The sequence below is a fragment of the Phytophthora parasitica genome, assembly GCF_000247585.1.
Source record: "Phytophthora parasitica INRA-310 unplaced genomic scaffold supercont2.40, whole genome shotgun sequence".
Taxonomy (NCBI): domain Eukaryota; phylum Oomycota; class Peronosporomycetes; order Peronosporales; family Peronosporaceae; genus Phytophthora; species Phytophthora nicotianae.
The window spans coordinates 448,037-474,651 of NW_008649026.1; the positions used below are offsets into that span (position 1 = coordinate 448,037).

The following is a 26,615-nucleotide window of genomic DNA, read 5'->3' on the forward strand; positions in this document are numbered from 1 at the left end:
CGGGAATGTCGTTCTTGTCCGACTGGGTCAACATTCACTTATTTTTGTGAAGTACACAATCGGTGAGGTTGCGGGAATGTCGTTCTTGTCCGACTGGGTCAACATTCACCAGCTTTTGGATCGGATCTTAAAAGGTTATAAAGTATTTCGTTGCTTCAGCTCTTCTTTTGTCAATTCAAGGTATTGAGTTATTACAAAAGTAACCAAATATAATATGATACAGGATTTCCGAGGGTTTCCGAAGCCACCAAGACTCTGGATATAAATATCCAGAGAATTTTAAGTAGCAAAAATGCGCTACAATCGTCACAACCAAAAATGTCGTTCTTAGAGCATGAATGCAACATCTCGCTGGCGGCGGCGCTGGCCTTCCTGGACGAGTCCATGGACGCCAGCGAAAGCTCCAATAGCTCGACCACTGCGTCTACACCGTCTGCGACTACACAACCGTCCACCGCCGCTGATCCAGCGCAGCTCTTAGAGGCGTTGGACGACGACCTCGGAGCTTTCACCGCGTCGTCGCCTTTACCTCAACCAGCTGATGCTATGCAGTTGGAGAGCGCAGCTTTACCCGTCCAAGAGACCACCATTGTACCAGCTTCAATCTCCAAACAATTGAAGAGCGCAAAGAAGAAAAAGAAACTCAACTACGACCCCAATAAGGCCCGTAACGAGCGCAGATTCGAGCTCGCGTGCTTGAGAAAAGAAGTGAAGGACCTGGAGCTGACACTCGAACAGTTGCAGAGCATACAAGGCGATGATAAACGCTCTACAAGTGTAAAAAGACCGCGAGTAGCTGCTTTGCTGCGGCCTGTGAGCTCGAACAGCGGCATGTCCGCGGTTTGGGAGCAGATTTGTGCTCATCAATTAGAGAGACGACTGCGCGTCGAGAGGGAGAACATCCACTTAAGAATGATGTATAAAAGTCAAGCCCAGGTAGCTAAAAGCATCGAAAGGCTGCTACAGAAGAGACTAGCGCTACAAGACACGACATACTCAGAGATCAGCAAGCACACGAGTCGCATTGAGGTCCCGCAAGGTTATTTCACTGACGCAGATCAAAAGATATTTGAAGATCTTTCTAAGGGTGTAGATACGTCGTACCAACAGGTGGACGAAGTATTTGAAGCTCATGACCCTGCACGGACTCATCTGCCGACACGGGAGCCCGTGGTTCGAGATAGTGTCAATGGCAAGTATATGGAGCTGTTCGACAACAAGATCATGCCGTTCGATATGACGTCCACTGGTGATGCATGGTGGAGACGCTGGCACAATTATAAGGGGCACTGTGCTCACGAGAATGGACCGAATAATACGATTGTGGAGAAGTTTGGACTGGAGATGAAGGATGTTAAAACACGGACGACAGCGACGTTCTACGTCCAGCAGATCTTAAAGCGTCATGTGGAAGACGGCCGCATTGTGATCGTCTGGCATGCTCATATTAAGCCACTGGAATTCGAGAAGAAACCTGCTACTGGAGTCCATTATTTGGAGAAGGGTTACGTTTTGATCAAGCCGCATATTACGGACTCAACGCCGAATAGTAATGAAGCTGCCACGCGCGTCATGACGTGCTATATTATCACACCGCACTTGGCGAATAGGAAATTGCGGGCAGATGCAAGGACGAGTGCTTTAACGGAATTTGTGCTGAGTGCAACATCGGCGAATATCTCGATGAGCAACGAGATGATCGAGAATTTACTGGTGGATCGAGCACTCCAAAAACAGAAACTTGGATAGAAACAGGCAGAAGTTTGCCCGCTATCGTGTGGATAAAATTTCACAAGCTCTGCATGCATAACGCTGGATGTTAAAATAAAGCCGACCTAGAAGTCGTGCCCTATCGAAGTGGTCGTGGTTGCTGTTAATTTTGAAGCTAAGGCCAAGGTCGGTTACGACACTATTACAGATGTGGATCGTACGAGCCGACAATACTATCATTAGCTGGACTTGGGGGTGCATGCATGCCAGAGTTGTTGTTACGGAATCATTGCGAAACGGAGACATCGGTATTAATTCTCGGTTCTCTCACCACTGCTGCGCTATAACTCGCCAAAATGAAGTCGAGTCGGGTGGACAGCATCATCAATGCACCGCAGGTGCAACCAGCGCGTAGAGCTACTAGAAATAGGGCTCAGCGCTATCTGACAGCAGCTTGGTTTTGCGTGGGAATGATGCCGTTGTTACTGCAAATACGGAGCTATCTCAAGTTCATGACACCGCACAAGATCACGGAAATTCTAGTGGGGCCTTCGAGTGTCGACGGCGAGACAGCAAGGCTATCTGAACTCTGTCCGGTTAAGGAATTGTACATTGCTCAAGTGCGCTGGAATATCGAAGCAGGTTATTACCACGAAATTGAGTATGGGCGGCTCTGTCACTTTGTGGTTCCTCAGTACAATATCCACGGGAATTATCTATTAGGACCTGCGAAAACTGATCCTTCGTCTACAACTCCAACAAGCTGCGCAGACGACAGCTATCCCCTGGAATATTATTTCTACCATGGCAGCATCGGATACTTTGCGTTTTATGAGGAAGCCGAAGGAACTTACTGCGACAAGGACAAGACCGCGTATGTTCGAGTTCGTGGGCTCGGAACGTATGACATTAATGGCCCGAGCTTGATCCATGACACTGGAGACGACAGCTATCGAAAGTCATATTGGTATAGTATATTCTGTGGCGTGTGGCTCTTGTATCGCGCTATACAAATGAGAAGATGTTATATCTCGTGCAAGCGCTATGCCAGAAGATGCGACTTTACTCAGGAGCGAGTGAATCGAAAGATAGCAGTGGTATATGTGCAGGAAAACATGCGATTGACGGCTCATGGAGCAACGAACTGGCATCGTGCAGTCATGCTCTATTTACTGGTCGAAGGCTTGATGAGCGATTTATTCATGTTGATCGCTCAAGATGGAATACTCGTAAAAATCCAGTACGTCTCGCTAGGATACAATCTCTCTGGTGTCTTATTGCTAGTGTTTGAGATGATTGAGAACATGAAGTGGCTACATGAGAAGTGGCGAGTGTTTATTAAACGGCTAATATTCTGCTACGAGGCGTCAATGATCGGAGAACTACTCAGTGTTGTGGGACTTCATCACTACATTACAGGGATTAATCGATCAAGTTTGAAGGATTCAAATGTGACGGCGGTAACCGTGTCCTATTATGTCTGGAGTTTAGTAGGACACGGTATCATCGTACTTGGTCTCGTTGCGTTCATCATATCAGTTCGAGCTTGTTGGGCAGTTATATATGTGTGTTGGAAACATCGCACGTTAAGTATCTTCTTCGCTCCATGTTGCGTCGACACTACATTAGCGTTGCGGAACAAGATGACGTTAGTGGGTGGGTATCATTGGCACAACGATAAACTGTACTACAAGGTTGACACGTTGAAGGCGTTTGGACTGTTGAAAATGGAGAAAGAAGACGGATCTGAGTTTGCAGTTCTAAGGAAACTACATTGGGTCGAAGTTCCGGCTGACAGCTTGTATGTGATTGGAACGTTGGCTGGTGAAGGAATGGAACCATGTACAGAGAAACTCTGTGCGGGTATCATCAGCTTCTTCGGACATGACATAGGAGGACCTGCTCCCAATCCAATTGGAGTTCGCCGCTCGCTTCTCGTCCTCGAAAAAAACAAAGTATCGGATAGCCCAAAGGCACTTAGCATACTACCGCCATCGTGACTCAAGCTTAATTGTTAGCGAAGTATTTGTAAATGTGTTGTGGAGTTATGGGGTAAGTCTCCAAATTTATCTTACGACGCGCCATCCGTTTCGATCAAACGAGTTTCATTTATCTATGAGGAAGCAAAACCAGGTGCAGGACCGAGAGCGTTGTCTTGAGCATGGATCACAGCGGCCAATGGGCAGAATAGAGAAGCTGTTGACCCCAGACCGAATGCTGTTGGGAGCGTGGATTGTAATTGGTTTGATACCGTACGCTCTAATGATCCGCAGCTACCTCAACTTCGTGACGCCACATAAAATCTCGGAGACACTGGTTGTACCCCCTGGAGTAGAAAAGGAAACAGTCAATTCAACAGAACTGTGTCCTGTTGAGGGTTACCTTTTTGGCCAAGTGTGGTGGAACATTCAAGTTACACATTACTATAACACCAGACACGGACGTCTCTGTCACTTTGTCATCCCGCAGTATAATATCCACGGGAATCACCTCATTGGAAGCGAAAGGGTTAAACCGTACGATACCACACCAAGTAGCTGCTACGACGACAGCTATCCCTTCGAGCTGTACATTTACCACGGCAGCTTTGGGTACTTTTCCTTTTACGAGGAACCAACCGGAACTTATTGTGCGAACGACAAAACTGGGTACATAGTTTCTCGTAGGTTTGGTACGTACGACATCAATGGCCCGAGTCTGGTTGAAGATACTGGGAGCACAAGCTACCGAAAATCCTATTGGTACGGCATAACAGGCGCTCTCTGGGTGGTATATCGAGGTCTTGTGTTGCGTCGAAGCTTTATTATATGCAAGAGATACGGTCGACGATGCAGTAATATGAGCGTAAGGCTTCGACGAAAAGAAGCTGTGGTGTTTGTTCACGAGCAACTCCGTTTAACAGCCCACGGAGCGACGAAATGGCATCGAATAGCACTGCTTTATCTCTTAATTGAGGGACTCATGGGCGACTTGTTTCTTTTGATTGCAAACAATGGTTTACTGTCTAAAGTCCAGTATATTTCGCTTGGGTATAACCTATCGGGGATGCTTTTAGTGACATTCGAGACAATCGAGAGTACGAATTGGCTCCACGAAAGGACTAGAGTGTTCATTAAACGCCTGTTGTTCTGCTATGAGTCTTCGTTACTTGGTGAGATCGTGGGAGCAGCTCTTCAACAGCCATTTCTAAGTCAACTAAACGGATCAAGAGCTTTTAAGAAGTCGAACAATGTCAACCTTGTCGTCTCGCACTATGTCTGGAGTATTGTTGGTCACTGTATCTTTGTACTTGCAGTAATCGGCTTCATCATCATTATCCGTGCTGTGTGGGCTATGATATACGTGTGGTGGAGGCATCAAACGTGGTCAGTTTTCACGGCATCGTGTTGTGTTGACACAGCGCTAGGCAAACGCAACAAAATGACAATGCTGGGAGGATATCGTTGGCATGATGGCAAGTTGTACTACAAGCCAGATGCACTGAGATCTTTCGGTCTTTTGAAGATGGAGGAAGAGGACGGCACCGAATGTCTCGTGCTGCGCAAACTGCACTGGTTTACTGTACCTAGAAACGACCTGGTTGTAATTGGTACCGTATCGGACGATCGTGTGAAACCTTGCAACGAGCACCTAGGCACCGGAATAGTAAGCTTTTGGGGACAGAGTTTAGGTGGTGATGTCGAGGTAGTTCGAAGTCCGAGTTTGGTTTGCATAAAAGGCAAGATAAGCCCTCTAATAAACGTTCTTCCACCATCTTGATCATAGTGTTCAAAAATTTATCTGTGCTGTAACCTTTTTATTAGATCGTCCGCCACAGCGCGACGGTGTCCGTTTCATGTTCCTAGACTAAGCTTGTTCATTTCTAGATAGTGGACTATCTGGAGAATATCAACAAATGAAGCAAGCGCGAGTATACTGTGATGATCGTGGAGCGCTGCCTCATGTCATGTCAACAGGTCATACTAGGTATTTCACAGCACAGAGGAAGTTATTGCTAGTTTGGCTGCTTGCGGGGATCGCTCCGTTTGTTCTCCAGATGCGCAGCTATTTGAAATTCGTGACGCCACACAAGATAACTCAGACTTTAATCGTACCTTCTGGAATTCCAGAGGAGACAACGAATCTCGAGGAACTTTGTCCTGTGCGTGCACTGTTCTTGTCTGGTGTGTGGTGGAACGTTGAACCAACGCATTATTATATAGTCAGAGGCAACCGTATCTGTCATTTCGTCGCTCCTCAGTACAACACACATGGGAACTATTTAATTGGACCGACGAAAGTTGATCCATACGATACGACACCATCGAATTGTGCGGACGATAGCTACGCGTTTGATCAGTACTTTTATCATGGAAGTTTTGGCTACTATTCCTTCTACGAGGAGCAGACTGGAACCTACTGCGCAAAGGACAACATTGTGTACATTTACGGTCATGGCCTGGGTTCGTTTGATATTAACGGATCATTCCTCGCTAAAGACCGGGGCAACTCTGGCTATTGACATTCGTTTTATTACGGCCTTGTTGGTTCGATATGGGTCACGTATCGAGCGCTTGTGTTACGGCGAAGTTTTATTTCTTGTAAACGCTATGGCCGGAGATGCGATGAAGCGGGTGAAAACCTTAATCGAAAAGAAGCCGTCATTTTTGTTCAAGAGAATTTGCGACTTTCCGCTCACGGTGCTACGATCTACCACAGATTCGCGTTGGTTTACTTGCTGGTTGAAGGAATTATGACGGATTTATTTCTTCTCATTGCGAATGAAGGTATCTTGGCGAAGATTCAGTACGTCTCCCTGGGCTACAATTTGTCGGGGTTCCTCTTGCTGATCTATGAGATCGTTGAAGCCAGCAACTGCTTGCGTGAAAAATACCGACTATTTTTCAAACGACTATGGTTCAGCTACGAGACAGCGTTTCTTGGGGAGCTACTGAGTGCCGCACTTCAAGAGCAAATGATCACAGCGTTGAACCAAGCGAATATTTTCGATAAATCCAAATCAACAGCGCTCGCAGTGTCCTACTACTTCTGGAGCTTGGTAGGTCACGGAGTCTTCGTTCTCGCTCTTACAAGCTTCGTGTTATCCGTCCGCACGCTTTGGGCGATTGGATATGCCTGGTCTAGACATCAGCACCATGTACGGGCAATTTTTACCGAACCGTGTTGTGTAGACTCGGTTTTGAAGCTGCGTAACAAGATGACTTCGCTGGGAGGGTATCGCTATGACAATGGCAAGTTGTACTATGGAGCAAGTGCGTTGAAAGCATTTGGGTTGTTACAGCTCGAGGAGAAAGACGGTATAGAGTATCTCGTCTTGCAGAAGCAGTATTGGCTAGGAACAAAGAGGGGCAATTTATTTGTGATTGGCACCATTTCAGGTCAGGGTGTGGAACCCTGCGAAGAGCGTCCATGCACTAGTGAAGTTGCATTTTTTAATCGAAGATTGGGAGGTACGCTTGACGGATCTGGTAGTCGCCGCCCCCTGTACATTCACGTTAGAAGAGAGGTAACGCCAATAAATAACTTTTAAGGGGTTTAAGTGAAAAAAAAAAACTCATGTTTACACGGGAATATTTATCAGAATTCTAGACCTGCACAGTGATATACTATCCGTTATCTATTTTGCAAAAATATAACGAAACGGGATCACTTGTCTGCAGGCGATCACGAGGAGGCTTGAATGAGGAAGACTAAAGTGCATTGCGATATCAAATTTCAGCCCCATGTTTCGCGAACAACACGTTCAGATCACTACATGACAGCACAGCGCAAACTACTCCTAGCGTGGATCGTTGCTGGAGTGCTTCCGTTCATTTTGCTGCTACGAAGTTACCTGAAATTTGCAACACCGCACAAGATTACACAAAACCTTGTGATACCGACAGACTTGGAGAAGGAGAGTGAGAATCTAGCAGATTTTTGCCCTGTCGAAGGTATGTTGTTGGCAGGATCCTGGTTCAACATCCAGCCTACACACTACTTCACCACTGAACAAGGCCGACTCTGCCATTTTGTTATCCCCCAGTACAACGTCCACGGCACATTTCTCATTGGAAATAAGAGTGTTGATCCATATTACATGACACCTACGAGTTGTGCTAACAGCAGCCTCAAGTATTCACAGTATTTTTACCACGGGAGTATCGGGTATTATTCGTTTTACGAGGAACAAACGGGTAGCTATTGTCCTAAGGATAAAACGGCGTACATTGTTGGCCAGGGGCTTGGTACGTATGACATCAATGGACAATTATTGGCTGAAGATAGAGGTCGTAGCCAGTACAGATATTCACTTTGGTACAGCTTTGGCGGGGCGATTTGGATCGCATATCGCGCACTAGTCTTGCGGAGGAGCTTCATATCAAGCAAACGACAAGGTCAAATGTGCGATGAAATGAATGAAGATCTCAATCGCAAAGAAGCTTTAGTGCTTGTTCAAGAAAATTTGAGACTAGCAGCTCATGGCGCCACTAATTACCACCGAGCTGTCGTGTTTTATTTACTGGTTGAAAGTATCATGACAGACTTGTTTCTCCTGATTGCCAATGACGGATTTTTGACCAAAGTTCAGTATGTGTCGATGGGTTACAACTTATCTGGGTTGCTCGTACTGGTATTTGAGATTATCGAAAACACGAGATGCTTGAGCGAAAAACTACGAGTCTCAATCAAACGGTTATTATTCAGCTATGAGACCGCGCTGGTCGGAGAAATTTGTACTGCTGCGCTTCAGCAATACTCGCTGACAGTTTTGAATCGATCAAATTTGAGGGAAACTAGATCCACAGCTTTGGCAGTATCCTATTATGCCTGGAGTTTGGTTGGCCACGGAGTGTTTGTCCTTACTACGATTGCACTTGTTATATCCACTCGAGCATTGTGGTCACTTGGATATGTGTGGATAAATCACCGAACATTTGCAGTCATCACAGCGCCGTGTTGTGTTGATACCATTTTGAAACTTCGGAATAAAATGTCACTACTGGGTGGCTATCATTGGGACAACGGCAAGCTGTATTATACGACAAGCGCATTGAAATCATTTGGAATATTGAAGGTGAAAGAGGAAGACGGCATGGGGTTTCTCGTTCTTCGCAAGATTCGTTGGTTTCGAGTTCTAAGAGACGACCTGTTCGTCATTACAACCATATCGAATCACCAAGTGGAACCGTGTGATCAACGGCGTAGTACCGGTGTGATAAGCTTTTGCGATCGAAGATTGGGTGGCCCACTTGTTGAGATCGGAACGCGTGATTTCAACAAGGGGTCCATTCTTGTTAAGCAAAAGAATAATCCACCATCTACGAATGAGAATTGTTAAATTGGTTTCCTCTAGCGGACATACAGATATATCTTCTTGGAGGAGGAGCAATACCAATATTTCTTTGTATTGTGCGTATTTCCAAGTATTGGCGGCAGATCTCGATAAGCTCAAAAGAATAACTTACTGCAAATATCTACTGAAATTTGAGTTTTCAAAATCAAAAATTCGCGCTTAAAAAAACACACCCACAAACAAAAAAATCCAATAAAACATCCGCACATGACATTTGAACATTCACTCTTGAGGTGTGCCGCATGGAGGCGTCTAGCCCCGCCCGCATGGCCTCCGCCGAGCTGCGGGCTACGGTGTCAACGCTGCCGGTGCATCAGGAGCAGAGCAGCAGCAGCGACAGTGACAGCGACGTCGAACAGTCCACAAGAAGCGCCAAAGCCAAGCACATAAACCGTCAACGCTCCAACAACTCCAGGTTCTTACTGGTACCGCGCTCCTCAAGCCTCGGATACGAGCCCCGCAGGCCTCTCGCAGAGACTGGAGACCCATGTATGCTAGCTGCAAGCGAGAGCGACGAAGTGACGAGTCTAGACGCGCTGGAATCAGATACATCCGAGCAGAATCAGAACCAGGAGCCTGTAGACATTGTCGTGGACCAGGAGGACGTACCAAGCTCACAGATGTCGCTGTCTACACGCTCTCAGCTTGGTTATGAGTCAGCTCCATCCTCTTCGGGTCTGGATCCGCTCTCTACGGCCGAGAGGGACTCTATTAGTTTGATCAAGAGGGAAGTTCTGAGACCTCCAAAACGATCTGGATTACCAGAGATGACGAGCAGCAGAGGAGAAGAGAGTAATAGAGGAGGGCCCACTAGAAGAAAGCAAGTGCCTTATGCCTGGATGCTGGCCAAATTGGGGCAGAAGACGAGGAGGAAGATCGGAGATATCCGGAATTCCTACTTTGCAGGCTGGTTGGTGGCCTGTTCGTTGTTTGTGGTGCTGTTGAATACCTTTGCTATCGCTATTGTGCAGCTCACGTACGATCCAGAGGGTAAGATTGGAGAAGACGCTGATACACGACGACAGTGCCGACATTGGCTAAAATTACTGATGACGATGCACTTTTTGGGCCTCCCGAACATTCTATTGATCGCTCCTGTGGTATTTCCCAACGATTTCTTCTCGCTGTATCGAGCAAAGGACAAGAGGATGATTCGAAGGCCGTATTTGCTGTTCTGTGAGATGATCGTGACGATTCAACTGGGATTCATGATGTACGTCGCAGTGAACCAGTTGCTGAACGTGCCGGTGATTGTGGATTGCCATAGCGAGCTGAAACCACGACAAATTGTGTTGTTCTACTCCGCGACGGTGCTTTGGTTGGTGCTTCTTCGTCAGATCATCGTCTTCTGTCGCTTTTTGACCCATTTAAAACTTCAAGCGGATAGTTCCAACGATTCTTCCCACACTTCAGCATTTGGCAACTGGTTCAGAGCTCTGAAGGCGATCCCTATTAGAAGCGAGCGCACGAGACTTGTGAAGGAATTCAAGAAACTTCTGTATCGTGCAGTCGCTCGTGGTGATGTCCTCACGGTAGAAACGCTGCTATCTGAGGCAGAATCCAAGTACAAGATCAACCGGCTGCAAGATTTGTACAAACCTCCTGTCTTGTGGTTCTATGCTTTCGCGAAATCAAGGAAGAACCCACTGCACATCGCCGTTAAGCGAGGCAACATCAGGATTGTGGAGCTCTTACTCGAACATGGAATGGACGTGAACGTACTGGACAAAGTGGTGCGCGTGAATTTTAACGTTGGACTGGTGTTCAAGATCATCAGTCGCATACTGGTAAGCGTAACTATCGATAACAGATGCTAGTCCTAGTTAGATAACCAGCACGTCTCTGTTATCGCAGGTTCGAACACAAGACGGACTTCGATCTCCTTTGAAGACAGTTCTATGCTCAGTGCTGCTCCCTCCACTCCACGGTGCTGTGGCTGAAGGTTACGTTGACATCGTGCGTTTGCTGATCAGCAAAGGTGCCGACGTGAACGCATTGCCACGAGCCTCGTTCTACTATCCAGCAGCCGTCCTGCCTCCCATTTTCGTAGCAGACGACCCACAAGTGCTTCGTTTACTTGTAGCAAACGGCGCGAACTTCCTCCAAGTTGCGTCTGTATCTCTCGAGGGGCTTATCCGCACATACGCAACGCCGCTGCAGCAGAGTACCTTCACATTGAGATCAGATCTGAGCGACTATCTATTGGAGTGTGGCGGTGATGTAGCGCTGACGCCACTTCACCAGGCTGCAGCCACCGACAACGTTGGGAAGATCAAGTGGCTTCTGGCTCGTGGCATTCGCGTTGACACCTTAGGAGAACGCGTTGAAGGTGTGCACCGTCGTACGCCACTACACTGGGCCGCAGTTGTGGGCAAGGTGAACGCCGCTAAGCTGTTGCTGAAGAAAGGAGCTAATCCCAACGCGAAAGACCGTGATGGCCGCACGCCGCTGCATTGGGCGGCCAGAAACAACCACGACGAGGTGGTATCTTTACTGCTGGCGTACAACGCATATCCTGATGCCACTGACGATGAAGGAATCCCTGTCGTGTGCTTTGCTGCTGAAGCTGAAGGCGTGGAGTCGTCGATTTTCTCGAACCTTGTAGCGGCAGGCGCGAGTCTTAAGACTCAAGTGTCGGGAGGAAATACTGCGCTCCATATCGCTTTACAACGAGAAAACAGACAGACGGCAGTGTCGTTGATCAAGTGTGGATCCAGTATGATGATCACAAATGACTCTGGCAAGCGAGCAGTGGACTGTACGACGTCGACGGAGCTGCAGTTTTTGCTCAAGAAAGAGGCCGGGACTCGCAAGATTATGATATCGTACACCCACACGCATGCGCAATTTGCGTCCAAAGTCCGTGAGCATCTGGAGACGCAGGAACAGCTCACGTGCTGGATGGATACGATGGATCCCAGCGGTATCGGTGGTGGCGCTGTCTGGCGAGAGGAGATCGCGCGTGGTATCCATAACTGCTCACTTGTGCTGAGTATTGTATGCGATGGCTACACTAAATCTGAATGGTGTCTGAAAGAGCTTGCACTCGCGAAGCTACTTCGTAAGCCAGGTACAGTGTGTTCGCGTACGTTTGATGGATTTATTATTCTATGCTGACCTTGTTGTTGTCATTCTTTGTAGTGCTCGGTCTGATTGTAGAGGAAGATCATCCTGCGTCCATGGCAGCGTTGGAGGTAGGATCTATCGCGTTGTTAATGATCTGGTTGAGTGCTTACACCGTTACTATTTCCGAGTGTAGTCACTTATCCCGTACAAGAACCGGATCCCTTTCAACGACTTCATCATCGCACGACGTCAGGAGAGTCCCAGGACGGTCATTTTCGATATCGACGATGCTGCGTTTGCCAGGAGATGGCAAGTAACGCGTCCACTGATGATTTCAATCATGAAGGACGGACGGCAGCTGGATAAGGAGGAGCGCGAGAACGTGGCGTCGATTGTGCCGCGTCGAAGAAGACGTCGTCGCAAAGCAAGACTTGCCGCTATCCAACAAGGTGAAGACATGTCCAGCACTGATGATGAAGGTGCCATCGCTTCTGGTAAATCAGGTGAGGAGCCTTTGCTCATTTATTCCCCGCTTGGTGCTGCGAGTCCTCTTCGAGTCAGAGTGAAGGCAGATCTTGAATGTTTTGGATTCCCGTGTCGTGATCTGGATGAAACTCGTCTAGTTCAGCAGATGAGCACTTGTCGGGCTGTGGTTCTACTTGTTGAAGTGCCTGTTTCTACGGGAGAAAAGGGATCAGACGAAGCCAAGGCAAGCAGACTTGTGCGAAAGCAGCTGATTGCTTCGATGACTCGCATTGTAACGGCAGCCCAGACTGTCAGTCCGCGAAAAAGCGTCTACCCAGTGCTCGTGCAGAACAATTTCCTTGACCTCAGCAAGATGTACACTCTTGCGCGATCGGAGCTTTTCTATTTCGTGGACGGTGGCGGCTGGTCTCGTAGTGTTGGACGATTGGTAGATCATCTCCGACTGAAACAGGAACGGACTAGCAGCAGTGGTGTCGTGACCGGATAGTTGGTATCTGACCTTGCTACTGGAAAGATACAGACTGCTTTATCATAACGGAAGGGGTCCCCAATGTGTCCGACGGGAAACGGATGTCATGGCTACGGGAAAACGATCCGTACGATCCTACGAAGCATTTGAAAGCGCCAAGATCGATAGCAAAGGCAAGACGAAAGAGGAGAGACCTGGATCAATGCCTGACGATCCAATCTATAGGATGCTCTTAGCTTTGAACGTGAGATTGGACCCCTGCGCTGCCAAAGATTCCGAGATACTGCTGTGAAGGGATCTTCTTCCCGTCTACGTGCTCTCAAAGCTGGTGGGGAGGGGGCAGTGACTTTAATACCTGATCAAGTACTAGGCAGCACGGGTGGAGCTCAGACGAAGAAATATTTCCCGCAAAGACGTTCCGATTCTTGTCTGGATCCGATATACCATCAAGAGGGAGATGATGCAACGGCAACATTAAATGAAATTTTAGTGTGAAGATGCCCGCTTGTTGCAGCTGGACAAACCACGCAATTTGAAAATCCGGACTTATATGCGTGGAAGAACAATGACAGGCTTCGGGGTTGAGCGAGTACAACGTGTATTGCGGTAAGAGCTCCTCATCGTATTGTAGCTACGAATGTCTAGTATAGTCGCAAATTGTATAAACAAAGTAGTGAAGATTTTACACTTGATGCCGACTGTACCAGTTTGCTGATAACTTACAAGCACTAACAAAATATTATTCTTTAACAACATCTTGAGAAGGAAACACTAGGATTTTGTTCTTCGCGCGGACTGACCGAACACGACGACTCCCTCCTTCAAGCGGACCTCCTAAACTCCGATCGAAAAAGCTCACTACCCCTGTACACGGTCGTTCACTGCACGTCTGTACATACTGCTTTGTCACGGATCCGATCACCACAAGGTCATCTGTAGGTACTTTGAACCAGTGTAGTTTTCGTAAAGCCATGAACTCTGCACCATCGTCCTCCTCTACTTTCAAAAGTCCGAACGCTTTCAACGCATCGGGTTTGTAGCACAGGCTCCCTTCTATCCAGCAATAACCTGTCAACATTGTCATCTTGTTGCGTATTCCCAGAGTAGAATCTACACAGCACGGAGCTGTTAAAATAGACCATATCTGACCGTGTTTCCGCCGCACACAAGTTACCGCACGCACTACGCGTACTGACATTATGCAGCCAATAAGCGAGAGTACAATAACGCTATGGCCCACTAACCCCCACGCATAATACGAGACTGCCCGTGCAGTTGGTCCTGATCGCTTTAAATCCGAGTGATTTAATGCCGTTAGAACACTTGCCTGACCGAATGCACTCAAAAGTTCACCAAGTAATGACGACTCGTAGCTAAATAACAAGCGCTTAATGAAAAGTCTGGATCTCTCACGCAGCCACTTCATGTTCTCAATCATCTCGAACAGAATCAACAGCATACCCGACAAATTGTAGCCGAACGAGATATACTGAAACCAGGCAAAAATTCCGTCGGTTGCCACGAGAAGGAATAAGTCGCTCATGATGCCTTCAATTAGAAGATACAGGAGCATTAACCGGTGGTAATTCGTCGCTCCGTGGGCTGAAAGGCGCATATTCTCGTGCACGAAAACCATGGCTGTCCTTCGTCGTAAACTTTCGTGCATTTGATCGCATCTTCGTCCGTATCGCTTACACGCGATATAACTCCGTCGAATTACGAGTACTCGGTAAATAATCCACACCATTCCAACTGTGCCGTACCAGTATGAATGACGATAATCGTAGCTACCTCTATCTTCTGCTAATAGAGACCCGTTGATGTCGAAAGTACCGAGGCCGTCAATGACCCCGTACATGGTATGGTCTATTGTGCAGTACGTCCCGACAACCTCTTCGTAGAACGAGTAAAAGCCAATACTGCCGTGGTAAAAGAACATTTCTAGCGAGAAGCTGTCATTAGCGCAGCTGGAAGGCGCTGCATGGTACGGTTTTACTCTCTCAGAGCCTACAACATATCGTCCGTGACAGTTGTATTGAGGTGCAACAAAGTGGCAAAGCCGTCCATGATTCAAGTTGTAGTAGTGTGTCGTCTCAACATTCCACCAAACCTGAGCCATTTGCAGACCGAATGCAGGACATAACTCTGTCACATCATTCATCTCTTGAACTGCATCCGACGGCACTACGAGAGTCTCCGTCATCTTGTGTGGCGTCGCGAATTTCAGGAAACTTCGTGCCTGAAGAATTAGCGGAATCATTCCAACGACAAACCAGGCTGTCAGCAGCATGTGTTGTGCTGACAGAACCGCACCAGACGAGACCATCGAGTCGCCCGATACTTGGCTAGTACTGCGCACTTGTGACTTCTTCATCGACTAAGCCAACGGTGCTCTAGAGGGGCTGTACGAACTATTCGCGTGAGGTATTGCACAATCTCATCAAACCAATATACTTTGTTGTACTTTGACACAATAAATATGGTTTATTTTTATGTTGTAATAGTTAAAAGTTTCCAAACAAAAATATCCGACCTCTTCCATGTATATTACCTGCAACTCGACTACTATACTTGTCGATGAAGCAAGCGCTGGTGCATTGTGTGAACGAAGGACCTTCACGTCATTTGACGAACCAAGCGATCAGGAGGAACGATGAATTCGCGACTGCGGAGCGAAAACTGTTAGTGATGTGGTTTGTGCTGGGTCTGGCGCCTTTGATTCTTCAAACTCGAAGTTTCCTGAAGTTCGTGACACCGCACAAAGTGACCACGAGTCTCGTAGTACCGCCCGATGTTGATCAAAAGACAGTTAATATGACTGAGTTATGTCCTGCATTGGGACTTCAGATGGCCCAAGTCTGGTGGAATTTTGAAACTACACACTACTACGACACACAACAAGGGCGACTCTGTCATATCGTTTCTCCACAGTATAATTGCCATGGAAACTACGTGGTTGGGACTGAGAAGTCTAAAGCTTCTTCCCAGGCTCCAACCAGCTGTATCAACAACAGTTTTGTTGCTGAAATGTATTTCTACCATGGTACCATTGGTTTTTATTCCTTTTACGAAGAGATCACAGGAACCTACTGTACAACTGATCGTACGATTTACGGACGTATTGCTGGACTTGGTACATTCGATATTAATGGTTCTTTATTAGCACGAGATGGCGGCAGTCATGGATATAGAATGTCGTATTGGTTTGCTACGGTGGGGACAGTGTGGATCCTGTATCGAGCAATCGTATTTCGACGAAGTTACGTTTCTTGTAAGCGTTTTGGGCGTAAATGTGATGAATTGGGTGAAAATCTTGATCTCAATACAGCTACAGTGTTTGTATATGAAACTATGCGTCTTTCAGCTCACGGTGCAGCGAATTATCACCGTGTTGTGTTGCTGTACCTCTTGGTTGAAGGGATTATGAGCGACTTGTTCTTACTCGTGGCAACTGATGAAATGTTTGCCTGGCTTCAGTACATTTCATTCGGCTACAACTTATCTGGCTTGGTGCTGCTGCTGTTTGAGATGATCGAGAACATGGGATGGTTAAATGAGCGTACTCGACTCTGTATTAAACGCTTGTTGTTTAGCTACGAATCTTCTTTGTTTGGGGAACTTCTAAGTGCGATTGGCCAGTCCCATTTCCTCACATCTCTTAGTCATTCGGATCTGAAAGATTCGGGGTCTACAGCACGCGCTGTTTCCTACTATGTGTGGGGTTTAGTGGGCCACGGTGTAATTGTGCTTCCCCTTATTGGATTCATTATGTCCGTACGAATCGTTAGGGCGATCACTTACACGCGCTGGCGATATGGCGTAGACTGGAATGTTTTTATAGCGCCGTGTAGCGTTGATACGACGCTGGGAATGCTCAGCAAAATGATGATGTTGAGAGGCTACGAATGGATGGAGGGAGAACTCTGCTATAAACGTGATGCACTCAAAGCGTTTGGAATTCTTAGAATGGAGGAAGATGGTGCTGAATTTCTAGCTTTACGCAAGCTTTGTTGGTTTCATGTACCGAGACATGAATTGGCAGTAATTGGAGCTGTGTCAGGGCAGCGTGTGGAGCCGTGTACCGAACGACCATGTTTGGGCGTGGTGGGATTTTTCGACCGAAGTTTAGGTGGTTCTATCGCTGAAACAGGGAGACAACGCCTTGCTATGATTCATGGCAGGAGTCGAAGTATACTTCGACCAGCTCCGCTACATATATTCCCAGCACCTTAAGTATTCACGTATATAGCTGTAGTGGCAGCATCAAGCATCGATCTCATCGATTTTTCGTAGAAAAAAAATGCGCCAGTATTTCGTACGTAGTACACACAGTACACTCACCACCAGTGGTGGCGCCAGTATTAAACCTCAGCATCATTTCCTGCAATTTGTCGAACGGCAAAATATTTTTTCTGCACTTTTCCGGTTAATTGTTAACCAGACCAAAAACCTTGAATTGTTAGACGTTGGTGATCGGATTAGTATCGAACTTCTAAACGCCAGCACTCAGGGAAAAAGGACTGAGTTTACTTTGTTTGTGACGCTCGTCACCAACTGTATCCTTACATTGTATTGCATGACACATGCACTTTACGTACTGTTGATAAATACAAGGTGTGCATAGATTCGTTATCCATAAAATCCATCTACGACATCTACATGTATTAATACAGCAGTCGTTGTGACTGATACGTCGCCCGCAAGTACGAAGCGTATTCATCGATGATTCCTAGAGTATAGCTACGATGCTCTCAGTGTTATTCTGCATTTTGTCGTCCAAGAGCCAGCATCACCGTCACTTGCCCTCTGTTCGGTTACGGAAGATCATGCATCTATATCGCATCGTGCTAGCCGCTGCAATCACCCTTCTTGCAAACTCTAACGCTCAGTCGCCAGCTACGGGTGGAAACTTCATTTCTGAGTTGCAATCTCAGCACGTGCAGTCGATCGATACCGTTGCCAGCAATATGAATCGAATGCTGAGGTCCCACGAATCAATCGACAGTGAAAAAATCGGAGGGTGAACAAAGGGCCAAACTCGACAAGGTGGTCTCAGATTTGACGGGCGATGCTGCCGCCGCAGCTACGAGGCTTACCAGGTCCAAGTCCTCACTATCTCTTCGTGCCCGAGTGAATAGACGAAGAAATTGCGGCGCTTGAGAAATTTTACAAGTCGATCAAAGCACAAAGCAAGGCGGTGTTCAACCGGTTAGCGACAGAAGAAAAATTAACCCAGAGCTGGCATTTACCCAGTGGGGCATCAAAGGAAAGCTCCAGACAAAGTCGATGGACCAGCTGACTAAAGATCCCATGGAAACAGTACAAGAAGTACTGGGACAAACTGCACCCGAAAGCCTAAAGTGTCCCGAAATGAATGGGTGGTGTAGCGGAGACATCTGTGACTATCTCCGTCATGGACTAAACTACCGAACGATCTTAGTCACGCTCATAATTGAAACAGAACGTGTCAAGGGTTTTCCACTTTTACTTTACTCATCCAAGACATTTTAGCTCTTTCATTCTCGCTTTGCACAAACATTTTTGCCTTAGTTTTACTAATGTTTTAGTCGTGCTCAGACAACACTACAAATAGCTCGACTTTCAGTTTCATGATAGTATAGCTTTCCCCTCCCAAGCATGCTGTGGCGACCATGAAGCTGGGAAGGGTGCTCTCCTTACCACAAGGACCGCCAGGTCAAATGACACGGCCGACGCAAAATACCAGTATTATGACATCTCAGAGGAAGTTGTTGCTGGCATGGTGGTTCATTGGCTTGTTTCCGTTCACCCTGCAAATTCGTAGTTACTTGAAATTTGCAACACCACACAAGATCACGGAGACCTTGCTGGTGCCACCAGGACGACAACCAATAGCAGACGATTTGATGGAGAAGTGTCCAATGAAGGGATTTCACATTAGTCATGTGTGGTGGAATGTCGAAGTTTCGCACTATCACAAACTTGACCATGGACAGCTGTGCCATTTCGTCGTCCCACAATACAACAGTCACGGTAATTATTTAATAGGAACGTCAAACGTGGAATCATTCATCTCATCACCAGCGAGCTGTATCAACAGCAGTGTTTCCGTTGATTTATTCCTCTATCACGGAAGCATCGGCTATTATTCATTCTACGACGAACTCGTTGGCACCTACTGCACCAGGGATCATACAGCGTACATGCATGTTGCTGGACTCGGTACTTATGATATCAATGGGGTAGCCCTAGCAACGGACCCTGGTAGTCATATGTACCGGTGGTCGTTTTACTACAGCATCGTTGGAGCCATTTGGATTGTTTTTCGCGGTCTCATTATCCGTCGCAGCTACATCTCCTGCAAACGCTATGGTGACAAATGTGACCGCATGGAAGTAAAATTGGGTCGGAAATCAGCGACGATCTTCGTCCACGAGAGTCTGCGTCTCTCAGCGCATGGCGCATCAAATTATCATCGCGTGCTGTTATTATATTTCTTGTTGGAAGGGCTCATGAGCGACTTGTTCTTGCTCGCCGCAACCGATGGATCTTTCACTTGGATCCAATACGTCTCACTCGGGTACAACTTGTCTGGAATATTACTCCTCTTGTTCGAGTTTGTGGAAAACACGGGATGTATTTCCGAAAACCACCGTCTATTCATCAAGCGCCTGATCTTCAGCTACGAGTCATCATTACTCGGAGAGCTTCTTAGTGCACTAGGACAGTCTTATGTTCTCACATCGCTGAATCAATCGGATTTACAGCGTACAGGCTCGATTGCACGTGCTGTATCCTACTACGCATGGGGTTTAGTTGGACATGGAGCGATCGTTTCAACCCTCGTTGGGTTCCTCATGTGTGTGCGAATTGTACGTGCAGTCACGTATGTGCGCTGGAAGTTTGGGCAAGGTAATACTTGGAATATTTTCTCGGCACCATGCTGTGTTTGTTGACACTACCCTCGGTGTACGCAATAAGATGCCAAAGCTTGCAGGTTATCATTGGGAGGACGGGAAATTATTCTACCAAGCCGATGCTCTGAAATCGTTCGGTTTGTTGAAAATGGAGGAAAAAAATGGTGTCGAGTTCCTTGTGCTACGTAAACTGCATTGGTTCAAAGTGTATCAAGACGACTTATTCGTCATAGGATCTGTGACGGGACAACGTGTTCAACCTTGTAGTGAACGAATATGCTCCGGTGTTGTTAGCTTTTTCGATCGGAACTTGGGGGGCCCCACCCATGAATGTGGAAGTCCCCAATCTCAAGCTTTTTGCGTAATGAACAAGGTGGCTCCATCTCCTTCACTGATAAGTATCCTTCCATCCTGACATGTGAAGTCAGATTCAAGTTCGAAACTTGTTGCCGATTTGGAAAAACCGATGTTACCAGAATGAAATGTCCATGTTACAGAAAGCAAGGCAAAATTTGTAAATGGCAAAAACAAAAAGCTAGACTCGTTTGTATTTCTCGTGGTGCTGACGACGGCAGGTGTAGGAGTTCCTCCTCGTTTTTTTTTGCTGCCCTTATGTCGTCGCTTAGAGTTGCGGCAAATGAATGAATCGCGTTCGTCCATCTCTTTGTCGAAAAGCTCAATGGTCTGGCCAAACGCGGTCACGTGTTGCGCTTTCTTCTGCATCTGTTGTTGCTTCTGCTGTTGCTTTTTCAGCGCATGTGAAGCCGCGAGTTCAGCTTTCGCCTGTTTCTCAGCGTTTCGGAGGCCAGTAGGTCCTAGGCGACAGCGCGGCCTCCGTTGGCATTTGAGACGACTGCACCACTGGTGTCCAGTGCCAAATCCAGGTCCGAGAACATGGACACCATGGCCAATTTACCGGCGGTTGATCCTGGAGCAGTAGATACCATTGCACTGCTGCCGGTTGCACCCAGAGATGTAGTGTTATTGCCTTTCAAGAACAAAAAAACTTGAAATACGAGTTCAAAAGGGTTTTCCTACTGCATCTTTTGCCACCGACTGGAGTTAGCTTTGGAGTAGTGTTTCTTGAAGAGCTTCATGCTGCTGTCGTACAGTGTATTCGGACGCTAACTCGACTAGGACTGTACAAACGGCGGTCCAAATAGGTGAACAAAGTGATTCAACAGCAGGACTCAAAGCAACGGCTTACCTTCAGGTAGCAAGTCTGCTACGAGCTCCTTGATCCAGTCGTCGAATATATCCGTGGCTACAGCGACAGCCGTCGGAATCGCTGCTCGAGAGAGATCAATCTTCTGCGCTAGATATGACTTAACCAATGCCTGAAGCACGTCGTGGAAGACATCGCGGATACTCTCGTCGATAAGCGACACGAGGACGTTCCCCGCCAATGAGGAAGCAAAGTCTTCTCTGCGCTTGGTTATCGCCGCCTCCTGTGAGAACCGCAAGCAAATCAGCCCAATAAATGCTCATAACGCGCTCTATCATTTTTCTTACCGCCGAACAGGTCTCGCGTAGGACCTCGAGCAAGCAAACAGGCACGAGGCTGATCATCTCCCGAAGCAGAAAAACGTCCAGGAAGTCCTGTGCTTGCTTCGCTAGGCGTTGGTGCAGCCGATTGTGAGTAATCCGTCGCTGTCGGTAGAAGCGATATTCTCGCTACGCACATGAAGTGAAGAAATGAGCAAAGCAATGCAGCGCAGCAAGATGAGCACTTAATGCATCGAGAACCTGGATCGTGGAGGCGGCGGTGTGCTGCAGCTTCGACATCGTAGCGAGCGAGCGCATGCGCTGGCTCCGCATAGTCGGCTTCAGTGGGAGTGGAATATCATCGTCTACATCGCTAGAGTTGTAATTGCTACTGTCCTCGTCACTCTCAATGGTATCGTAGTCTCGTCGGCGGTGCTGTCTACCGTACATCTTCGTTTTGCCATGACGATGCCGAGTCTCGTAGTGATACTCGTATCGCGGGAACACCGGCGGCAAATAAACGTACGCTAACTGCGGCAATGGCTCAAACTTCTCGCGGTGCCTTCGTCGACGATATCGGCGGTGGTGATCGTCCCACTCGCGCTTGGCGTCAACTTCGAGCTGATTGCTGCATGCTGAACTCTGGAGCACCGGTAACAACACCTCCTCCGACGGTCGTCTACCCCTGGCAGCTTCAAGCACGAGCAGCACGACTCTCTTAGATCCACAACCTCCCCATCGTGCTGATCTCTCGGAGCTCGGCTCTAGGCACACGCACCTGCTCTGTGGCCCATGAGCTCAGCTATTGATTCGCTGCTTTACACACGTGTATTACATATTGCAGACGCTCTCAAACGGACGACGTACTTATGTCGCTAAAGATAGCCTACCGCCGGTAGGGTGGTAGGGCGGCAACGAGTACATGTAGTACATGAAGTAGAATGTTGGCAACGACAAGAAATGATCCCACGCAAGTACACACATACACACACACGCATGGATAAATATTGCAATGTATTTTACGTTGTTGCTTTCTAGATTGCAAAGAAACGAGTGGACTACTACACTTCTACTTACGTACTGCGGTTGGCGTCGGTTCCTCACTATCAACTGCTTTTGTGGGCCCTATAGATATATAGATATGGAGAACGGAGCAGGCTAGCTTGATGGCTGTCATGCCTGCACGCTGGAGTCTTTGCTGCCGCTCACTGCAGCATCTCATTGGACAGTTCCAAGTCGAGCGCCTCGTCGTGGCCGCTGAGTTGCACGAGGAAGACGCCGAGCAGGTTCAGTTGCTTCTGTAGCTGCGTCATGCTCGGGTTGTCCAGCAACTTAATGGACTTTAGCTGTGTGTTGGGCGTGCGTCGGGCCACGTACTGGATGGCACAGCGGTCCACCTGCGAGTCGCCAAGAGCGATCACCTGTTGCGGCTGCCGCTCCTGTCGCTGGACATACACGCCGTGGGTCTCCACGGGCGGTTCTGGCATAAAGCCACGCTTCGCGAGTAGGTCACGGTACACGGCGATCTTCCACTCAATGGGACGGTCGGGGTACACGCTCTCGAAGTTGGAGCGAGCCGAAATAATGGTCATCTGCTCCAGTAACGGCACGACGTTGGGTAGGAAGCGCTGGCAGGAGCGCTCGACCCAACCGGTCAAGCCGTTGGTGACGATACAGCACGTGCCGACCTTGAGGCAGGCGTTGATGAAATTTTCCACCTCCTTGGCGAGCTCTTCGAGTACAGGAACGCAGTCCTCGGGGACTTCGAAAGCCTCGTCTTCGGAGGAGAAGCCCAGCTTGGCCAGATGCGTGTTGGGCAGCAGAGTGTCATCCCAATCCAGAATAATCACTGTGGTGGAAGTAAAAATGGTTAGAAACAAATAGAACACGGACTGGAACTGACGGAAAGAACGCCAGCGAGCGCAACGGCGTCGTAAGAGACAAACGTACGAGGGGCGGGGGCGAGTTGCTGTTCAACGGCCTGCGTCGGCGACGCGGGCTCTTCGCGGACGGCGGTGCTGACGACGCGACTGACTCCCATTCAGTGTAGATAAGGAAAAGGTCGTTGCAGTTGTCTGGTATTTTGTGTTTTGACGCGAGGAACGCAAACGAAAAGACCCCGCAAGTCGTTGGCAGAGGCGTCATAGTGAAACCAAGTGACCCCGGAGCGAAAGGGCGCAGAAGCGTCGGACCTTTTGAGCTAACTAAGTCCTTAGAGTATCCCATATATTTCCTAATAAGGGGTAGGGGTGCAGTTCGGCAAAGACTTTTCGACGAGAACTACCAGTGCCTTTGGCTGTGCCCCTAGCACTGCTCCGGCTCCGAACAAGAGTCATCTGAGCTGTGTGAGCAAAGGCAAGCGCTGCTGCACTGCCTGCAGCTGTGCTGATAATGAGGGCGATCTCGCCCTCGCCGATGGTGGCTGACACAAAACTTGATCGCTGGTCTGTGGGCAGCCCAGCCCCCTTACAGGCTGTAGAGCACGCGTCTACGGTATTGGTACCACACCAGCTTCAACCACTACAGTCACACAATATCTGTGTACAGATTGCACTCTTGTTTTGAACTGTTTTCCGAGTCTGAACTTCAGACTGTCGTGGGACGATCCCCACAAATCCGCACGCGATGAACCTAGCTTCGTCTCCAGCGCGTTGTCCTTGATGTAGTTCGGTCGAGTTCTCACTGACCAAACTACTTCTCACCACGAGCGAAGGAATCAACGCGGCATGCGTGCGTGCTGCTTCGAGCAAAATCCATAACCCACCACTAAGTACGACAAGATTGTTGAAAACCTTTTCAAACCAAGCAGAAGTATCCGCACCAACATCCACCAACAACGAGGCATGTGTCGCTGTATTCTCTGCTCCGTTAAATATCCATCTCGTAAGGAGGTGGCTACAGTCGCTTCTACTTGCGCATGACTTCCTCCTTGACCTCCAGCACGTCGTCGTACGTGTGGCTCTGCACAATGTACTCGCTCTCGTCCTCACTGTCGTAGCCGTCCAGCAGCGCGATGTACTCGGCACGGCGCGCGGCAGCCGTCGCCAGACGCTTCTGCAGCAGCTCCTGGAACTCCTGCTCCTTGCGGTTGCGCTCCGCCTTCTCAGCGGCCAGACGCTCGCGCTCCTTAAGCCGATCCATCTGGTCGAAGCGCTTCTCGAACTTCTTGAGGTTCTTGACCACGTTGTTGTACTCCTTGTCCGACAGCAGCGTGCGCGGACGCGGACGCCACAGGAACTGGTAGAACGCGTCCTTCTTCTCCTCGAGAAGCTGCTTGCCCTGGAACGTCCACAAAGTGTAGCCATTGTCCATCGTGAACTTGTAGTACGAGTTGTCCAGCGGCTGGCACACAGCCGTGGCCACCACACGTCCAGACGGGTCCCACTCGACGTGAGTGCACTTAAAGTGCTCCTGCACGGTGATACTCTGCTGCTCCGTGGCGTCCCAGAACTCCAACTGGCCGTTGATCTCGCCCAGACCAGCCAGCACGATGTTGTTGCCCAGTGGCGACCAGTACAAGTGGCTGCAGGCCTTGTCCTTGAGTGTGTACAGCAGTGTCACCTCCTTCGCGGCCTTGTTACCGCCGTCCATATCATAGAACGACACGTTCAGACGCTGCTGGCCCTCGCCGTGGACAGTGGCGAAGCGTGTGCCCTTGGGCTCCCACGCGAACGCCACGATGTTCTCCTTGACCTCCAGCATCTCCACAGGCACCAGTTGCTCCTGCACTCGGAAGAGCTCGAAGTTGGTGTACATGGTCTTCTTCGACTTGGAGTGGCGCGTCACCTTCACGCACAGGAACGTGCCGTTCGGGTGCCAGTGCAGCTTGCAGTCGCTCACATTGAACAGGTTCTTCTGACGCACTTCGCGGCGCGACGGCAGCTCCACTAGCGACACACGAGCAGGCACATTGTTGCCCTCGGGGGCCCAGTAAGCCAAGATCGGGTCGGTAGGTGACCAGAAGAAGTCGTGGACGCCCTCAGCACGCAGCGACTTCTTCTCCAGCAGCTTCATGGACGGCAACTCGTAGATACTGATGACGTCCTTGCCACGACGAGCCACGTACTTGTCGTCCGCACTCCACTTGAACGGAGTCATGAGACCCTGCACCACTTCGCCCTTGGCGCCCGTGGGCTTGCCGGCAGGGAAGGCGCGCAGCATCTTGCTGGTCTTGACGTCCCAGATGATGATAGCCGACTCCTGCTCCGTCTCGCTCAGTGTGATGAGGTAGTTCTCGTTGGGCGAGAACACGGCCAACTTGACGTTCTTGTGGGCGAAGCGACCCACCTTCTCGTACTTGTCACCGCCCCAGAGAGCGATACCCTGCGGGTGGAACGTGGCCAGGTACGTGCCCTGAGGAGACCACAGAACGTACTGCGAGCACCATTGCTTGCCGTTCTTCTTCTCACGGTCACCGGCGTAGTCGAGCTCCAGCTCGCCCTTGTCGCTCCAGAAGATCTCCGTCTCCGAGCCGTGACGCAGCACGAACATGTCACGACGCGCAGGGTCCATGAGCCACGTCTTGAGGTTCTTAGGCTCAACGAACTTCTCCACCTTGGGGGGAACGAACTCCGTGGGCGTCTTCTGGTAGCGCTCAATGTCCTCGTACTTGTTCACCAGCATCGTGTGGCGCTTGTCCAGAGCAAAGTTGTTAATGGTACGCACAGCGTCGTTGGCGTGCGCCTCCTGCTCGTACTCGACGAACGCGAAGCCCGTGGTCTTACCGTTGGCGCCGAACGGCATGTGGATGTCCACCACGGTGCCCACCTGGCCGAAGATCTTCTTGACGACGTTCAACAGCTTGCCGTGCTTGGCCTCGTCCACAACGGGAAGGCCGCCAACCACAACAGCCATGCTGTAGTCGTTGCAGAAGTCTTCCTCTTCATGAGCCTTGGTCGTCACCTCATCCTCGACCTCCTCGTCGCTCAGGTAGTCGGCGTAGTGCTCCGCCTCGCGCTTCAGGTGCGCCAGCTTCTGCTCGAACGTCGTGGGCGCCATGGTGATACAAACAGAATGATGAAGGGGGCAAGCCCTACGCCAGTCATATTCATCCGGATAAATTCCGTCCGGATAAGGATGATTTGTAGTTTTGATCCTAAGAATATAGAATCAGTTTTGACCTACATCAAACTTTTGGTATCTGATAATACGTGTGTAGTCCTAGAAA

The 26,615-nt window shown here is 48.8% G+C and overlaps 9 protein-coding genes across 11 annotated transcripts; 5 read left to right on the top strand and 4 right to left on the bottom strand.

The window, feature by feature from the left end:
- Nucleotides 1-318: 318 nt before the first annotated feature.
- PPTG_14158 (hypothetical protein) lies at nucleotides 319-1,749 on the top strand (the record flags this gene model as incomplete). Its single annotated transcript, XM_008911145.1, has 1 exon — nucleotides 319-1,749. One exon carries the CDS (start codon nucleotides 319-321, stop codon nucleotides 1,747-1,749), a length of 1,431 nt encoding a protein of 476 aa, XP_008909393.1.
- Nucleotides 1,750-2,066: 317 nt separating this feature from the next.
- Nucleotides 2,067-3,710, top strand: PPTG_14159 (hypothetical protein; the record flags this gene model as incomplete). Its single annotated transcript, XM_008911146.1, has 1 exon — nucleotides 2,067-3,710. One exon carries the CDS (start codon nucleotides 2,067-2,069, stop codon nucleotides 3,708-3,710), a length of 1,644 nt encoding a protein of 547 aa, XP_008909394.1.
- Nucleotides 3,711-5,746: 2,036 nt separating this feature from the next.
- Nucleotides 5,747-6,211, top strand: PPTG_23508 (hypothetical protein; the record flags this gene model as incomplete). Its single annotated transcript, XM_008911147.1, has 1 exon — nucleotides 5,747-6,211. One exon carries the CDS (start codon nucleotides 5,747-5,749, stop codon nucleotides 6,209-6,211), a length of 465 nt encoding a protein of 154 aa, XP_008909395.1.
- A 3,017-nt stretch (nucleotides 6,212-9,228) lies between these two features.
- PPTG_14163 (hypothetical protein) lies at nucleotides 9,229-13,837 on the top strand. 3 transcript variants are annotated; one of them, XM_008911148.1, is made up of 4 exons: nucleotides 9,229-10,833; nucleotides 10,901-12,116; nucleotides 12,188-12,240; nucleotides 12,306-13,837. In XM_008911148.1, the coding sequence occupies exons 1-4, from the start codon at nucleotides 9,289-9,291 to the stop codon at nucleotides 13,083-13,085; spliced, it is 3,594 nt and encodes a 1,197-aa protein (XP_008909396.1). In that variant the 5' UTR covers nucleotides 9,229-9,288; the 3' UTR covers nucleotides 13,086-13,837. The 3 variants fall into 3 exon arrangements, with proteins under 3 accessions (XP_008909396.1, XP_008909398.1, XP_008909397.1); XM_008911150.1 differs by having other exon boundaries at nucleotides 10,901-12,240; XM_008911149.1 differs by having other exon boundaries at nucleotides 12,188-13,837.
- PPTG_14164 (hypothetical protein) lies at nucleotides 13,807-15,441 on the bottom strand (the record flags this gene model as incomplete). The annotated part of the gene is made up of 1 exon (XM_008911151.1): nucleotides 13,807-15,441. The coding sequence occupies one exon, from the start codon at nucleotides 15,439-15,441 to the stop codon at nucleotides 13,807-13,809; it is 1,635 nt and encodes a 544-aa protein (XP_008909399.1).
- Nucleotides 15,442-15,644: 203 nt separating this feature from the next.
- On the top strand, nucleotides 15,645-17,423 carry PPTG_14165 (hypothetical protein; the record flags this gene model as incomplete). Its single annotated transcript, XM_008911152.1, has 3 exons — nucleotides 15,645-16,170; nucleotides 16,231-16,338; nucleotides 16,432-17,423. The coding sequence occupies 3 exons, from the start codon at nucleotides 15,645-15,647 to the stop codon at nucleotides 17,298-17,300; spliced, it is 1,503 nt and encodes a 500-aa protein (XP_008909400.1). The 3' UTR covers nucleotides 17,301-17,423.
- Nucleotides 17,424-20,778: 3,355 nt separating this feature from the next.
- Nucleotides 20,779-22,242, bottom strand: PPTG_14166 (hypothetical protein; the record flags this gene model as incomplete). The annotated part of the gene is made up of 6 exons (XM_008911153.1): nucleotides 20,779-20,997; nucleotides 21,074-21,102; nucleotides 21,171-21,411; nucleotides 21,476-21,576; nucleotides 21,646-22,140; nucleotides 22,227-22,242. 6 exons carry the CDS (start codon nucleotides 22,240-22,242, stop codon nucleotides 20,779-20,781), a joined length of 1,101 nt encoding a protein of 366 aa, XP_008909401.1.
- Nucleotides 22,243-22,443: 201 nt separating this feature from the next.
- On the bottom strand, nucleotides 22,444-23,540 carry PPTG_14167 (hypothetical protein). Its single transcript, XM_008911154.1, has 2 exons — nucleotides 23,399-23,540; nucleotides 22,444-23,297 (listed from the first exon to the last, which is right to left on the bottom strand). Exons 1-2 carry the CDS (start codon nucleotides 23,487-23,489, stop codon nucleotides 22,654-22,656), a joined length of 735 nt encoding a protein of 244 aa, XP_008909402.1. The 5' UTR covers nucleotides 23,490-23,540; the 3' UTR covers nucleotides 22,444-22,653.
- A 689-nt stretch (nucleotides 23,541-24,229) lies between these two features.
- Nucleotides 24,230-26,454, bottom strand: PPTG_14168 (hypothetical protein). Its single transcript, XM_008911155.1, has one exon. It carries the CDS (start codon nucleotides 26,444-26,446, stop codon nucleotides 24,356-24,358), a length of 2,091 nt encoding a protein of 696 aa, XP_008909403.1. The 5' UTR covers nucleotides 26,447-26,454; the 3' UTR covers nucleotides 24,230-24,355.
- Between the last annotated feature and the right edge of the window lie 161 nt (nucleotides 26,455-26,615).